Source organism: Poeciliopsis prolifica, unplaced genomic scaffold (assembly GCF_027474105.1).
Source record: "Poeciliopsis prolifica strain line A6 unplaced genomic scaffold, Auburn_PproV2 SCAFFOLD009, whole genome shotgun sequence".
Classification (NCBI taxonomy): Eukaryota; Metazoa; Chordata; class Actinopteri; order Cyprinodontiformes; family Poeciliidae; genus Poeciliopsis; species Poeciliopsis prolifica.
In genome coordinates this window covers 11,250,139-11,268,027 of record NW_026562384.1, presented here as the reverse complement: position 1 = coordinate 11,268,027, position 17,889 = coordinate 11,250,139, and the positions used below count along the sequence as shown (strand labels likewise).

At 40.1% G+C, this 17,889-nt stretch overlaps 1 protein-coding gene across 32 annotated transcripts in view; it reads right to left on the bottom strand.

The window, feature by feature from the left end:
* LOC129362980 (protocadherin gamma-C5-like) overlaps positions 1-17,889 on the bottom strand; it is a 237,344-nt gene that overhangs the window by 41,261 nt on the left and 178,194 nt on the right. Inside the window, exon 1 of one of the 32 annotated variants that reach the window (XM_055034847.1) lies at positions 15,164-17,823. The exons of 26 other annotated variants lie outside the window; for them this stretch is intronic. In XM_055034847.1, coding sequence (XP_054890822.1) covers positions 15,164-17,548 — 2,385 coding nt within the window. In that variant the 5' untranslated portion in view covers positions 17,549-17,823. Of the gene's footprint in view, positions 1-6,042; positions 8,808-8,891; positions 11,450-15,163; positions 17,824-17,889 lie in introns of those variants that run through there. 5 more of the 32 variants (XM_055034864.1, XM_055034851.1, XM_055034867.1 and 2 more) reach the window with 5 other exon arrangements.

The following is a 17,889-nucleotide window of genomic DNA, read 5'->3' as shown; positions in this document are numbered from 1 at the left end:
TGGCTGCTTGAGCACAGCTATAAAACAGTTTGTGTTTTCACTATGTTTATGCCAGGTGAAACAAACACGACTGACTGTCAGGATGCCTACCATGCATGTGTGCGACCGTATGTGCTTTGTTGGATGTACTATGAGTTATATAGATAGAAACTATTTCTTACCTTATTAGGAGAGTCAGGATTGGACACAAGTTGGGGAGGAAGCAGGACAGCCATCATGGAGAAAGAAGGACATGAAACAGAGAAAACAGAAGAAAGGAAATCTGTTAGACTGGTGGTGGGAATACACAGTCTGTGGGGAACGCATACTTACCTTGAAGAGCATGACAAATAAAGTTGCAAGTTGTTTACTAAATTCGCTACTTTACATATTTGTACTGATTCTGTGTAGAAAACAATGAGTGCTGCTAAAAATACACTTGAAACATTTAGGTTGAAAGAAAAGAGCTCAGAATAATATATATGTAAATAACTGTAGAATGTGCTTATGGAATAGGTTTGGCATGTATTTAAAAAAAAAAAAACTACTAAAACATACATATTGGTAAAAATGCAGTGATAAAGCCTTGGTGTGAGCTTATTATCATTAGAAAATGTGTGTAAATGTTAGATTCACGGGGTTGAAATAGACAGAGAGGAATGATCCTCAAATGAAAATAAACAACAGGAATCAAGAGTGAAACCTTGTAGAATAGAGCTATGAATTTGCTTAGAAGAGTAAGGAAAATGAAATATAAGTATAAAGCATTGCAGAACATATGGCGTATAAATCAAAATGTATCCTTAGTATTTTGAAATATCTTTAACACAGCTTTCACCAACTTTCTGACAAATCAAATATGTACAAAGATTAAACAATACCGTCTAAAAAAGTAAATTATCAAAGTGAAACAAATACGAGAACCATATTACATGATCAATCTGTGAATGTATCAAAAATGCTGCACTATTGCACAGAATCACTACCATAATACCAACAGCAGAGGGCCTCAAGGCGATGGCCTGAAACAGCTCTATGGCATATTAATGAGATTATTTTCCTCCTGTTTGTCACAGCTGATGCAGGCATGACTGCAGGCATGACTGCCTTTGTGATGTCAAATCTAAGCTATTGGGACAAAAAAAAACACCATCTGTATTAATTAGACTTTACTGTAATCTGATGTAAAAACAAAAACAAAAACAAAATGTTACTGTTATGCAACTTTGAGAAACACAAAGATATTCCATAATATATGGGTTGTAGTCATTATGAGCTTTAGGTCTTGACAACAAGGCATCCTACAAAGACTGGGAAATAAAATATCATCAGAAGCCTTTATAACCTTAAAGCCATCTTTCTCATCACACACCCAAGGTCTGAGAACACTGAAGCAACACAGGGGTGATTCCTGGCCTCTCAGATTCAATACGCACATGTACTTATCATACAGTGTGGGCTGCATCGGCTGCTGACCCCCATAGATACAGAAAATGGTACAGTCTTGCCAGTGAGTCAGCTTGTTGCTATGGTACCACATCCCACCTCCCCTGCTTGCAATCTACCCTGCTCACTGCAAGCAACTGGGATGGTAAAAAAAGAACTAAAAAAAACAACAACATGGAGATGAAACATGGCACCAGACAGACAAGAAATGACATTTTCTGATAAAAATAGGTGTATACCAGTTAAATCAGAACATACATAACATCAAAACAGAGCAAATCTCTTGATCAGATATAAAAACAGTACAAAGGACACCGTTTTTTTTTTTTTTTTGTCAAAGCATCACAAAGAAGCAACCAGAAGCCACAAATCTTTTTATAGACATGACAAAAACGTCTCACATTTACAATTTTTCTCTCCCTTTTTCTCTGTGTGCCTTTCTTTCTCTGCAGCAAAGTGGTGCAGCTGGAGAGGGGGAGGGGAGGGATGCAGAAAATGAGATCAGGAGGAAAGAGAAGCACTGTTGGAAACTAAGACAGTCAGATGAACAGTGGCTATCCAGTGTTGTCAAATTTAATATGTTTAAAACAAACCATCTGATTAAACGCTAATTTTATAAAGAGCCAGTGAAGTAACTTGCATTGCATTGGGATAAAATAATGAGAATTAAATGTAAACAAGTGTGTAGGTTATCTTACTTGTGTTCATCCAAACCTTATTTGAGATTATGATGTTGGTGTTCTGTTTGAGCACGACGGTGATTCTAATACATAAAGCTTAAAATCAAGGCATTTTTTTACATAACAAAAACATGCTCTTCTCATGATTAAACATGTTACATGGTCAAAAACATGATTCTATCTGAAAAATAGATAGAATCATGTTTTTGACCTTGAACAGAATCAATTCTGTTTTAAACCTAATTTCTAAGTTCTAGAGAAAATGAGTTGATCGAAGTTAGATTTTCCTCTTACTGTCCTCTTATTCACCCATAGGTAAACAAATATGATGTATAAAAAATCCATAAAGAAAAACAGTGCAGCAGAAGAAAAACTAGAAAGAGGAGGAGAAGATGAGAAAAGGTTACTGAAATAGATTAAGGCTCAATTTAAATAGATACTTTGTAACATGTTTGTTATGAGTTTGTCAATATGTGTTTATATCAACCAAGCAAATGCTAAAGTGAACACAGAAAACAGTCTCCACTTACTAACAGTAAGTACAGTATTCACAATACAAGTAATTCTATTGTGATGTGAATACTGTTTATTTACAATATTTAAGAAAGGCATATCACAAGTAAGTGCAGAATATCACACTCTCAAGTCCCTATAGTACAATATCTTGCAAAAGTATCCATACCTCTTGATGTTTTCATATTGTTACAAGCATAAATGTCAATGTGTTTTTCATATATTTTGATTGATGGAACGACACAAAGAAGCATATCATTGTAAAATGAAAACAAAGGGTTGCATGGTTTTAAACATTTGAAAAATAAAATAAAATATGTGTCACATACATGCATATTCAGCTCATTTTACTTGAATGTATCTTTTTGTACATTCGAGAAATAAAATGAACAAAAACTAAAATACAAAGTATAAATTTGTATTTAAACATATTTATACTTTCATTCAAATTATACTTTAGTAATCATACTTTATACTTTAGTAAATTTATCACTAAATTATAAATTTAGTGACCATGTAAAGGTTTTGGAGGGATGTCTGAGAACACTAGTGAACTGCAGCAAATGTGGAACAACATTCTCTGGTCAGATGAGGACTTGTTAGTCTACATGTAAATTCCCACAGTGAAACATGGGTGTGGCAGTACCATGCTGTGTCGGTGGTATTCTTTAGGAAGGTAAGGGAAGCTGGTAGGAATTGGTGTAAAGGTGGAATCAATTACAAGCCAGTCACTGAAGTTAACACTTTATCATTCAAAACAGACTGAAGATTGAGAAAAAGGTTCAAAGTGAACCTAAACATTCAGACAAAGCTAAAATGAAAGAATGTGCTTTCGAGCATTTTCATGAAGTAGAAGAACCTTTTCCTGACCCAAATTCAGTTGAGAATCTGCTGAAGGATTTTAACACTGCTGTTCACTCAATAGGCTGTTTTACAAAACCGAATGGCAAAAATTTTCAGATTTTTGATGTTCAAATCTACTGACAACCTCCTAAACTCTAGTAACTGTAACTGCTTTGAAATTAGTTAAGCAAAATAACTGACTTGGGGGGATTTATTACATTAACATGTTAGATTTTAAATAAATAGAAAACCATGTGTCCCTTTTCTTTCCACCTCCCTTCTATACATTACTTTGTGTTGTTTCATAACAACAAAATTTAATGAAATCAATTAATTTATGTGGTTGCAAAGTGACAAAAACAAGAAAAAAGTTCAAATATGTGGATACTTTTCAAAGGCACTCTGTGCACAATATGAGTTCTAACTTGTAAACACGTAAATAACGGCTCACAGCATTAACACTAACCACATCCTCAGAATCAAAGCAGAAAGTGCTAAACAGACCCATCGGCATAAACAGGGGCACACAGCTGCTCAACACACTCGGTTACTGGGGAGAACCGGACTATTAAAGAACTGTTTGGGTCTGTGAGAAACAGGAGCATCTGCATCTGATTAGTCAAAGGAAAGTTAACCAAATTGATTCATGGAGGTTGTGCAGCACAGAAAATAGCTGGTAATTAAAACTTCAAAGGTGGTTTTCCTACAGGAGAATCATAAAATAAGGCATTCAACTGGTGCAGCTTGACAGACAGCCTGAAGTATTTACTTGATTGCTAAAATGTTTCAGAAAGCATTAACCCCTATGGGGTAACTGAGATCAAAGGAACTTATAACATGGGCTAGAAGCCCCCATCACAACTTTTAAACCTGGGAAAAGAGGCTAAACTGTTTGGACAAATGTGAAACAAAAGCATTGATGTTATCTAAAAATAACAATAGAGCCTTTCAGGTGAAAATAAAACAACAAATTTTCACTTTTACTTGTCATATGCACTTTTTACATCCACACTTTAAAATACACTGACAACGTAACCCAGAACTGTCTCATGCAGTCTATTTTATACCCACAATAGACTATGAGCCAATATAATAACAGAAAAGTTATTCCCTAACTATGCCAGGGTTAATTGATCTTTAGTGAATTATAAAAAAAAACTTATATATAATAACTATATAATAAGTATATAATAAGTAAAATAATAACTGACTTAATATTCTACCACAATAAGTCAAAAATAAATATTACATTAAAATGCAAAACTGCATTTGAATCAATCTCTCTCTTTGTATTTTAATGGTCTTGCTATTTTTTTCAAACAATTTAAAAATAATCTAGGTGAATTCCTTTGTCACTGCATTTTGCTCAAACTGCCTCTATTGTGATTACTGACCTCTTATTTATTGTTATATAAGCACATTCATGCTCCCTGTCTTGCTACATCTCATGTCAAACCTTTTATAATTTTTCAAGACAAATTTCTATGTGCCTGTATCCTCCACACTGCAGGAAGTACCTGCATTCAAATATGTTTTGAAACATGTAATACATCTCTCTTTTCAGCTCATTTCAGCAGACAAAGCAAGCTCCGGATCAAAATGGCTGCTGTGCATCACTGCTGCACAGGGTTGCTGAGGCTGCGCTGCCTCCTCCCCTCCCCCGCTGCCTCTCTACATCTCACCATCAGTTTTCCTCCCTTGCTGTCAGTCTCTCTGTGGTCATGAGTGTGCCCTCTTTTTCTCCACCACTATTTAAACGTTTGATGACAAAGATTGTGTCACTTTTTAAAAATGTTTTTGTGGCCAAAATTAATTTCCTCTGTTGAAAGAAACAATAAGTGCTCTCCATCTTTCCTCAAATTCTCTGTATGCACAAATGAGTGCTCATGATTAGATGGTGTTATGAAGAGAATTAGGTCACTGAAAATCTAGTGCAGCGCACAGTTTGGTATCTCTCTGGGGAAACAAACTTTAATAACGCTTTGGCACAAATGAAGTGTGGATTTAAAAAAAAAATACATTTTAGCTATCAGAACTGTATATGCCATCTCTATCAGGTTTTCTGATAAACATTAAAACTCAGTTATAAATCAATCCACAGATGAGGTAAAAGTTTGTCTGAACATTGGCAAGTATCACGTGATGTCAAACTTATTATGGTGCTTTCAACCACCAAAATTATTATTCTACAAATTCAAAGAAACAATTTGATTTGGTGTTAAGAGAGTAGTAAAATGGCAGCTATTGTCAAGGACTCATGTAGCTTATAAAAGGCACACAGTTGAATAAAAAGATGGATGGATGGCTGGATGGCTGGATGGATGGATGGATGGATGGATGGATGGATGGATGGATGGATGGATGGATGGATGGATGATGGATGGATGGATGGATGGATGGATGGATGGATGGATGGATGGATGGAGACAAAATATTTTACATAATCTACAAAAGGTAATTGACATCCACTGAGTTGGATCTACAGAAAATATTTTATTGACAACTACAAATATTAAATTTGTTAAGATTTAACTACAAAAAAGAAAATGATTTCATGTCAGGAAAGCTGCACTGATCTCACCTCTGTTAGTAAATTCTCAGATTCTGTTTTAAGTCTTGGCATTGTCCTGCTAGCGTTGCGGTCAACACTCAGAGTGCTTTCACCGAAGGACCTCAAGTCTTTGACATCACTCCTCCTGGAGTCAGTAGTGCCGTACACCTCATAGCCAAAATCCTGCTTTAAATTGCCTGTACCGCCTGCGTCTGCGTAAAGAGGCGGATAATATGGAATCACTGGGAGATTCCCAGTTGATTTGTAAAATACTCGCTCCTGTCTCCATCTGTAGATCTTCACTGATATAATAACCACTAAACACGTGATGAAGAGGAAGGAAACCACAGCCAGAGCCAACACTAAGTAAAAAGTCAGGTTGTCATTGTATTCCTTATCGTGAGGAAAGTCAGTGAACTCCGACAAGACTTCAGGGAAGCTGTCCGCCACCGCCACGTTAACAATGACTGTAGCTGAACGAGAGGGCTGCCCGTTGTCCTCCACTATGACAGTCAGTCTTTGTTTCACAGCATCTTTATCAGTCACCTGACGGATAGTTCTTATTTCTCCATTCTGTAAGCCCACTTCAAACAGCGCTCTGTCTGTGGCTTTCTGTAGTTTATAGGAGAGCCAGGCATTCTGTCCAGAGTCCACATCCACAGCCACCACTTTAGTCACCAGGTAGCCCACATCTGCTGAACGAGGCACCATTTCAGCCACCATGGAGCTACCAGTCTGGACTGGATACAGAACCTGAGGTGGATTATCGTTCTGGTCCTGGATCAGGATTTTCACGGTCACGTTACTGCTGAGTGGAGGAGACCCTCCATCCTGCGCTTTGATACGAATGTTGAACTCTTTAAGTTGCTCGTAGTCAAAGGAGCGCACTGCCACAATCTCCCCGCTCTCTGCATTTACCAAAAAATAAGCTGAAGCCGACATCCCATTGAGCTGGATGTCTTCTAGGAAATAAGAAATGTGTGCGTTGTTTCCATCATCGTTGTCACTGGCTTTTACAGACAGGAGACTCATACCCGGAGAATTATTTTCGGACACAAAAGCAGTGACAGAAGGCAGTGGGAACACCGGGGCGTTATCATTTACATCCGATATTTTTAAATTAATTGTTTTGTTTGCGGAAAAAGAGGGCGAACCCTTATCCACTGCGGTTATCGTTATATTATAAACTGGATTAGCTTCACGATCCAGAGCATCATCAGACACAAGGCTATAAAAATTTGGTGTTGATGATTTGATTTTGAAAGGCAGATCTGAGTTTATGAAACAATGAACTTGGCCATTGTTTCCTGAGTCTAAATCTTTAATATTGATCATCGCAATAACTGTATTTAACTCAGAATCTTCAGGAATGGGATTGGAAAGCGAAATTATGCTTATTATAGGAGGATTGTCATTTACGTCAGTCACCTCAACCAGAACCTTACAGGCGTCTGTTAACCCTCCGTTGTCTGTAGCTTCGATATCGATCTCATAATGCTTAACTTTTTCATAATCTAACGCAGCAATTAATGTAATTTCTCCAGTTTGATGATCAACGTTAAACAGGGATGATACAGTGTTAGTGTGCCGTGAAAAAGAATACGTCACCTCTTGGTTTTCCCCCTTATCACTGTCAGTAGCACTGACTCTGACAGCAGCTGTACCTCGAGGTGCGTTTTCAGGAACGATGACTCTGTAAACGGACTGACTAAACACTGGCGCGTTGTCATTAGCGTCCAAGACGATCACATTTATTTTAACAGATCCGGATTTCTGAGGGTTACCCCCATCCAGCGCAGTCAGGATCAGTTTGTGCTCGTCTTGTTTTTCTCTGTCCAGCGGCGTGTGAAGAACCATTTCAATGTACTTTGTCCCGTCAGACCGAGACACGGTGTTCAATTTGAAATGGTCTGTGGGGTTCAGTTTATATGTTTGTATGGTGTTTTGAGCTACATCCGGATCTTTGGCACTCTCCAGCAAATAACGAGACCCTGAAGAGGCAGATTCGATAACCTCGAAATTGTATTCCTTTTTAGAAAAAAACGGAGAATTATCGTTAACATCCGTAATCTCTAAGTCTACCCTTTGCAGCTCCATTGGATTTTCTAAAATAATTTGGAAATGCAGAGAGCAGGGAGAAACCTGCATGCACAATTCTTCTCTATCAATCCTTCTAGTCACGACCAAGGTTCCTTTCTCTGCATTCAGCCCGATGTACTCACTGCCATCTTCGGTAAAAATCCTGGCACGCCCAGACTCCAGTCGTTTAATATCCAAGCCTAGATCCTGGACAATATTCCCGACGACCGAGCCAGTCGACATCTCTTCGGGTATGGAATAACGGACCTGACCGACAGCAATCTCTGCAACGCCGACGCTGAGGAGCAGCAGCCACATCGGAAAAATTCCCTCCTTGTTTAAACGCCACAAAACAGCCATCTTGAAAAAACACTGAAATAACCGAATGGACAAAGTAGCGGATGTTCAATACTGACGGAATATTACACTATGAGCACATGTTGTGTTCAGAGCGAGTCTCTTTGTCAGGCTATCTGCGAATAAAACAGAGGATGGAGCGTTTTTGTCGAAGAGAAGGTTTAATTTTCCTCACATTAACCAACAGCGACCCCTCGAGATATGAGAGGAAACTACATAATTTTTACACAGTCAAAGCGCCGAGTAAATTATGAATCGATAAAATAAGATAGACAGACAAACAGACATACATACAGAAAGACAGACAGACATGTTGATAGATACAAGGAAAATAGGAACATTGTGCTCTGTCCAAGGTGCTGATTAACTGGTGTCAGTATGACTGTAACTAAAATAAATAAATAATTAAAAAGTAGTGGTGGCTTGAAACCTAAATAACCAACCTCTACAGGAGAATCGGGTTCATCCAGGATGTTCCTTTCACTCTGCATCCGCTGTAGCGTCTCTGAAGAACTGGGATCCATTATCAACACATTCTGGCTACCAGCTCTTCCTAACTTACAGTCACTCTTTCTGGAGTCAGTTGTCCTGCACACCTCGTAATTGTACACATGTGGCATAGTTCCTGTTCCCAAAGTGTCTGAGTAACGAGGTGGATAATATGGAATCACAGGGAGGCTGGAGTGATACAGGATGCGAGACTGTCTCCATCTGTAAATCTTCACTGATACAATAACCACTAAACACGTGATGAAGAGGAAGGAAACCACAGCCAGAGCCAACACTAGGTAAAAAGTCAGGTTGTCATTGTATTCCTTATCGTGAGGAAAGTCAGTGAACTCTGACAAGACTTCAGGGAAGCTGTCCGCCACCGCCACGTTAACAATGACTGTAGCTGAACGAGAGGGCTGCCCGTTGTCCTCCACTATGACAGTCAGTCTTTGTTTCACAGCATCTTTATCAGTCACCTGACGGATAGTTCTTATTTCTCCATTCTGTAAGCCCACTTCAAACAGCGCTCTGTCTGTGGCTTTCTGTAGTTTATAGGAGAGCCAGGCATTCTGTCCAGAGTCCACATCCACAGCCACCACTTTAGTCACCAGGTAGCCCACTGCTGAACGAGGAACCATTTCAGCCACCATGGAGCCACCAGTCTGGACTGGATACAGAACCTGAGGTGGATTATCATTCTGGTCCTGGATCAGGATTTTCATAGTTACGTTGCTGCTGAGCGGAGGAGAGCCTCCATCCTGCGCTTTAACACAGAACGTGAAATCTTTGATCTGCTCGTAATCAAAAGAGCGAACTGCGTGGATGACTCCACTATCAGCACTGATGGACACATATGAAGAAACTGGCACTCCGTTAATAGAGGATTCTTCTAGTATGTAAGAAACACGAGCATTCTGGTTCCAATCAGCATCTGTAGCTTTTATTGTAAATATAGACACACCTGGTGTGTTGTTTTCCATAATGTAGGCCTCATATGAGCCCCTCTCAAAGACAGGCGCGTTGTCATTTATATCAGAGATCTTTAAAGTGAGCGTGACGCTGCTGGAGAGGGAGGGAACGCCTTCATCAGAGCAGGTCACTGTGATGTTATACTCTGTTGCTATTTCTCGATCTAATTCATACTCTGTTAATAAGCTGTAAAATTCTCCTGTTGAATATTTAATCAGAAACGGAATATTCTCATTTATGTAGCAGTGAACTTTTCCATTATCTCCTGAGTCTGCGTCTTCTATGTTTATCATCGTCACAACAGTGCCGATCCTGGCATCTTCTGATATAACGTTTGATTTGGATATAATTTGGATATTGGGTTGATTATCATTTACGTCTATAACGTCAATCGTCACCTTGCAAGAGTCTCCGAGCCCACCATCATCACTTGCACGAATATTCATCTGAAATGAACGAGCTTTTTCATAATCAACATCTCTTTTCAGTGTAATTTCACCACTTTCAGCATTTACTTCAAAAACACCACCCGTATTTTCAATGATACTAGATATTGAATACGTTACTCTACCATTGGAGCCTTCGTCTGCATCTGTCGCTGTGACTGCCATTACAACTGTTCCTACCGGGGAATCTTCTCTGATTGAAGCCTTGTAAGCCGACTGTGTAAAAACAGGAGCGTTATCATTGGCGTCTAAAACAGTGATGAGGATCTGCATTGTTCCTGTCATCTGTGGCTCTCCCCCATCCAGCGCAGACAAAACCAAAGAAATGTGTTCCTGCTTTTCCCTGTCAAGCGGTTTCTCCAAAATCATCTCAACATTCTTAGAACCGTCTGCCTGGTCATGCAACTTAACCACAAAATGCTGCTTTGGTTCAAGCGTGTAGCTCTTTAGTCCGTTAACGCCCACATCAAGATCAAAAGCACGATCTAAAATGAATTTAGTCCCACGGACAACCGATTCGCTTATTTTAAATTTCACATCGCTTTTTTCAAACGACGGAGGATTGTCATTGATATCGGTAATCTCAAGAGTAACACCGTAAAATTCCATGGGATTTTCCAATATAATCTGGAAATGCAGCGAACAGGGCGTCGTTTGTCCACACAGCGTCTCTCTGTCGATTCTGTTTTTGATGAGAAGGACGCCTCTTTCACTATGCAGCTCAACATATTTATCGCCGTCTCGGCTAAATATTCGAGCTTTTCCTGTTTTTAGTCTTTTAATGTCCAAACCAAAATCCTCAGCAACATTACCGACCAGAGAACCTTTTGGCATTTCTTCGGGAATGGAGTAGCTGACCTGACCGAGCACCGAACAGACGAACTGGGTCGAAAAAAACAACAGCAGTCCGCTTCTCATTGTTTGTCCGACGTGATCCACAGGCAAAGTACGAAGAACCAAAATATATTGTATTCCATAAAATAAAGTATATAAAAAAATCCACGGAGATTATGAATTATTTAAAGAAAGAAAACTGTCCAGATAACCAGGACGCTGAGAAAAGCGACTGTGGATTTCGCTTCTCTTTCTTTCTCTGTCTAAAATAAAGACGTGAAGGGAGGCAAAACGAGTCTGCAGTGTATTTGATACAAACGAGCCAACAGCGGCACTTCGAGCTCAAAACGAATCAGTGCACCGTGAAATCAACAACTAAGTAGAATTTAGACTTAGATCCCAATGTTCTTACAACCATTCAAAAATATTAATTAATAAACATTTGTCATCAACCGACTGAAAACACTATTGTTAAAATTAAATTAATATTTCGTCTTTGCATTTCTTAATGGATTTTCATGCATTAAAAGGAGGGGATGTGAAAGGGAGGGACTTAGGAATACAAAAGCGGGTCACTGGCTCGGGTACTAAAAAATAGACGTTTAACTTTTTATAAAATATTGATTTCATATTTGCAATGGCATGGAATATAACATGATTTCATTTTTGCATTCCACAGTAGGTTTATTTTTTTAGATCAAAAACATGGGAATATTAGGGAGAGGGACTTTTGAATATGAAAGCAGGTCACTGGCCAGGGTACTGAAAACAAGACAAATTATTTAAATGACTCACAACCAACGAAAGTCACAGCAGAAAATGCTAACCTCTTGAGGAGAGTCGGGTTCATCCAGGATGTTCTTTTCATTTTGTATCCGCTGCATCGTCCCTGTTGAACTGGGATCCATAATCAACAGGTTTGGACTACCAACTTTACCAAACTTACAGTCACTCTTTCTGGAGTCAGTCGTCCTGCACAACTCGTAATTGTACACATGTGGCAAAGTTCCTGTTCCCAAAGTGTCTGAGTAACGAGGTGGATAATATGGAATCACAGGGAGGCTGGAGTGATACAGGATGCGAGACTGTCTCCATCTGTAGATCTTCACTGATATAATAACCACTAAACACGTGATGAAGAGGAAGGAAACCACAGCCAGAGCCAACACTAAGTAAAAAGTCAGGTTGTCATTGTATTCCTTATCGTGAGGAAAGTCAGTGAACTCCGACAAGACTTCAGGAAGCTGTCCGCCACCGCCACGTTAACAATGACTGTAGCTGAACGAGAGGGCTGCCCGTTGTCCTCCACTATGACAGTCAGTCTTTGTTTCACAGCATCTTTATCAGTCACCTGACGGATAGTTCTTATTTCTCCATTCTGTAAGCCCACTTCAAACAGCGCTCTGTCTGTGGCTTTCTGTAGTTTATAGGAGAGCCAGGCATTCTGTCCAGAGTCCACATCCACAGCCACCACTTTAGTCACCAGGTAGCCCACATCTGCTGAACGAGGAACCATTTCTGCCACCATGGAGCCACCAGTCTGGACTGGATACAGAACCTGGGGTGGATTATCGTTCTGGTCCTGGATCAGGATTTTCACAGTTACATTGCTGCTGAGCGGAGGAGAGCCTCCATCCTGCGCTTTAACGCAGAACTGAAAATCTTTGATCTGCTCATAGTCAAAAGAGCGAACTGCATGGATGACTCCACTATCAGCACTGATGGACACATGAAGAGACCGGCACTCCGTTAATAGGAGGATTCTTCTAGTATGTAAGAAACACGAGCATTCTGGTTCCAGTCAGCATCTGTAGCTTTTACTGTAAATATAGACACACCTGGTGTGTTGTTTTCTACAATGTAGGGCTCATAAGAGCTCCTCTCAAATACAGGCACGTTGTCATTTACATCGGAGATCTGTAGGGTGAGAGTAACGCTGCTGGAGAGAGAGGGAACGCCTTCATCAGAACAGGTCACTGTGATATTATATGCAGAGACTCTCTCTCTATCTAATTCACTATCTGTCATTAAAGTGTAAAATTTTTCCGAGGTGGACTTTAAAACAAAATAATCGTTATTATTTGTCGCACAACGCACGTTGCCATTATCATTTGAATCTGCATCCTCCACATTTATAATGGCCACGACGGTGTTGGGTTTCGCGTCCTCTGAAATCATATTTGATTTAGACATGATATGTATGTCTGGGCGGTTGTCATTCACATCTATTATATCAACGATCAGTTTAGAAGATCCAATCAGTCCACCATCATCCGATGCTCGAAGATTCACCTCGTAATTTTTTGCTTTCTCAAAATCAATTTTTCCATTTAAAGTGACTTCTCCGCTTTCTTTATCAATTTTAAACAACCCATGGCCCTGATCTGTCATCGCTGAAATTGAATACGAAATTCGACCATTAGCTCCCTCGTCCGCATCTGTTGCAGTAATTCTAATTATTACTGTTCCTATCGGTTGATCTTCTTTTATAAAAGCTTTATAAACGGGTTGTGTAAAAACTGGAGCGTTGTCATTTGCGTCTAAAACATTGATTATTATTTGCATTGTTCCGGTCATCTGCGGCTCTCCCCCATCCACAGCCGTCAGAACCAATCTAAGCAGTTCATTTTTCTCCCTATCAAGCTGCGCATTCAAAACCATTTCAATATTTTTACGACCTTCTTTTGGGTTAATCGATTTCAGAGAAAAAATATCAGAGGGGTTTAACGTATACGCTTTCAAACTATTCTCTTCTACATCGAGATCTGTCGCTCTGTCGAGTATGAATGTTGTGCCAATAAGTGCAGATTCACTGATGTTAAAGTGAGTCTGGCTTGTTCTAAACGTCGGGGGATTATCGTTTATATCTGTTATTTCCACAGTGACGCTGTAAAATTCCATAGGATCCTCCAGCAGTATCTGAAAACGCAAAGCGCAGGGAATTATTTGTTCACAGAGCGCCTCCCTGTCGATCCTTTCTTTCAGCAGCAGAATCCCTCTATCTCTGTTTAGCTCGACGTACGCTGTGCTATCGCGAGTGAAAACACGAGCTTTCCCGCTTTTCAGTCGCTTCACATCTAAGCCTAAATCCTGCGCAACGTTGCCAACAAGAGAGCCTTTTGTCATTTCCTCGGGAACAGAGTAGCTGATCTGAGCAGCCGCTGTGCTGAAGGAGACGAGCGAGAGAAACAATAGAACTTGCCGTCTAGTAGTCATGTCGGATAATGTCTTTAGATCCACAATGGAAACCCGTCGTCCAGCGTCACGTTTTTTATTGATCCAAAACGTGTTAAACATGTAGGTACTCCTCAAAACGAGATCAAAATTCCGAAACGGTATTGCTGAATGTTATACTCATCCGTGCATTTATCATTTACTGCCATGTCAGAGTCTTGTGTCTTTCTAAAATGTACAGACGATGGGAGGTACCACTCGCTTATGGAGTATTAAACGAGCTCAGACTGGTCAACAGCGTCGCTTGGAGTTAAAAAACAAAATTGCAATGCACATGCTGCCCCTGGAAATTCTGATCACTGAGCTATTATAAGATATGCAAAACTAACAGGCACTTTTGAGCATGACAATTACTAACAAGAAGGATAAATCCGTGCAGGAAAGTGAAGAAAAAAAAAAGGCAAACACTTTCTCATGAGAAAAGTTATTCCTTTGTATTACGTTGAAGGGCAAACACTGAAAACAGATACTTTGCATTGAAAGTTTGTGATGTCTTATTTAGAAAGATACTCATATACTAAGATACAATATTCTTTATGATGACATGTTGAAAATAAAACATAAAATGAAAGAGAAAAGACAATATTATGTCAAATGCAATTTCTAGAAGAGACATAGGTTTGACTCTATCCATGGTCCTGAATCCTTATGATAATGATGACGCACCCTCGACGGATCACGCCACAAACACTCTCAGCCATATATACATTGGATTCGAAAGCATTTCTGAAATAACTAACCTCTAGAGGAGAATCTGGTTCATCCAAGATGTTCTTCTCATTCTGTATCCGTTGCATTGTCCCAGTAGAACTGGGATCCATTATCAACATGTTGTGACTACCAGCTCTGCCAACCTTACAGTTACTTTTTCTGGAGTCAGTCGTCCTGCACACCTCGTAGTTGTACACATGTGGCAGAGTTCCTGTTCCCAAAGTGTCTGAGTAACGAGGTGGATAATATGGAATCACAGGGAGGCTGGAGTGATACAGGATGCGAGACTGTCTCCATCTGTAGATCTTCACTGATATAATAACCACTAAACACGTGATGAAGAGGAAGGAAACCACAGCCAGAGCCAACACTAAGTAAAAAGTCAGGTTGTCATTGTATTCCTTATCGTGAGGAAAGTCAGTGAACTCCGACAAGACTTCAGGGAAGCTGTCCGCCACCGCCACGTTAACAATGACTGTAGCTGAACGAGAGGGCTGCCCGTTGTCCTCCACTATGACAGTCAGTCTTTGTTTCACAGCATCTTTATCAGTCACCTGACGGATAGTTCTTATTTCTCCATTCTGTAAGCCCACTTCAAACAGCGCTCTGTCTGTGGCTTTCTGTAGTTTATAGGAGAGCCAGGCATTCTGTCCAGAGTCCACATCCACAGCCACCACTTTAGTCACCAGGTAGCCCACATCTGCTGAACGAGGCACCATTTCAGCCACCATGGAGCCACCAGTCTGGACTGGATACAAAACCTGAGGTGGATTATCGTTCTGGTCCTGGATCAGGATTTTCACGGTTATGTTGCTGCTGAGCGGAGGAGAGCCTCCATCCTGCGCTTTAACGCAGAACTGAAAATCTTTGATCTGCTCATAGTCAAAAGAGCGAACTGCATGGATGACTCCACTATCAGCACTGACAGATACATATGAGGAAACTGGCACTCCGTTAACAGAAGATTCCTCCAAAATGTAAGAAACACGAGCATTCTGGTTCCAGTCAGCATCTGTAGCTTTTACTGTAAATACAGAGACACCTGGTGTGTTGTTTTCTACAATGTAGGCCTCATATGACATTTTCTCAAAGACAGGTGCGTTATCATTCACATCAGAGATCTGCAGGGTGAGAGTAACGCTGCTGGAGAGGGAGGGCACGCCTTCATCAGAGCAGGTCACTGTGATATTATACTCAGAGGCTTTCTCTCTGTCTAATTCACCTTCTGTCAACAAACTGTAGAAATTATTTGACGTTAATTTGAGAAGAAAGGGAATGTCCTCATTTAAAAAACATTGAACATTTCCATTTTTACCTGCATCTGGATCCTGGATGTTAATCATTGTAACAACTGTATTGGGATCCGCACTCTCAGATATTACAGTAGATTTGGACATAATTTTAATTACTGGCTCATTATCATTTATGTCAACGACGTCAACCATCACTTTGCATGAATCTGTTAGCCCTCCGTTATCTCTTGCACGGACATTGATCTGAAAAAGCCTTTTCTTTTCATAATCCAAGCGCCCAATTAATGTAACTTCACCGTTTTCTTCATTTACTTCAAAAATCTGCCTTACTTCGTCTTTAGTGCTTGTAATGGCATATGTGATCTTACCATTCAAACCCTGATCAGCATCTGAGGCAGTAACAGTGGTCACAACCGTGCCCTTTGCAGAATTTTCACTCACAGTGGCCTTGTATATTGGCTGCGTAAAAACAGGCGCGTTATCATTCGCGTCTAACACTGTAATGAGAATCTGCATTGTTCCAGTCATCTGCGGCTCTCCTCCGTCAACAGCTGTTAATACCAAGGAAATGAACTCATTTTTTTCTCTGTCTAGAGGTTTCTGCAAAACCATTTCAACATTCTTTGTACCGTCAGCATGATTCTGTAGATTCAATGAAAAATGACCACTGGGTTTTAGGACGTAGCTTTGGAGAGTATTGATGCCAACATCCAAATCCAAGGCTCTTTCTAAGTCAAATTTCGCTCCAACAGCTGCAGTCTCGCTAATTAAGAATTTGATTTCAGCTTTTTCAAAAGTCGGAGCGTTGTCGTTGATGTCTGTAATTTCAACAGTTACGCTGTAAAATTCCATAGGATTTTCCAGCACGATCTGAAAATGCAGAGCGCATGGCGTTGTGTCGCCGCACAGCTCCTCTCTGTCTATTCTTTCTTTTACGAGAAGAACTCCTCTCTCATTGTTCAGCTCGACGTAATCGCTACTATCACCAGAATAAACACGGCCGTTTCCGAACCTCAGACGTTTAACGTCCAAACCCAAATCTTGAGCTACGTTACCAACCAACGAACCTGTCGCCATTTCTTCCGGAATAGAATAGCTGACTTGACTGAATGCTGCTCTAGAAAGGAGAGCGGAAACAAGCCACAGCACTTGCCGTCTCATTGTGTGAGGAAAATGTCGGTAAGAGAACAGTGCACCCTCCTGATTGTCCGCTTCAACGACAGAAGAATTAAAAAAAAAAACAAAGATAAACAATCCTCAGATTTCTGTGTGGAATAGAAATCCTGCCGCCGTTGAAGTGTTAAACAAATCCCAAGTGAAGACAAAGCGGTCAACGCCGTCCTCTTCAATCTTAAAAATATAAGCGGGGAGGAGGTGCTGCTGCTGTTTATAAATATGGTAACTGCAACGGAGCAGACAACAGCGGCCCACAGAGTCAAAACACGAAAACTGCATGAATTTTAATATGTACAGCAAAAAAGGTAAGAGAAAGAAAACAAATA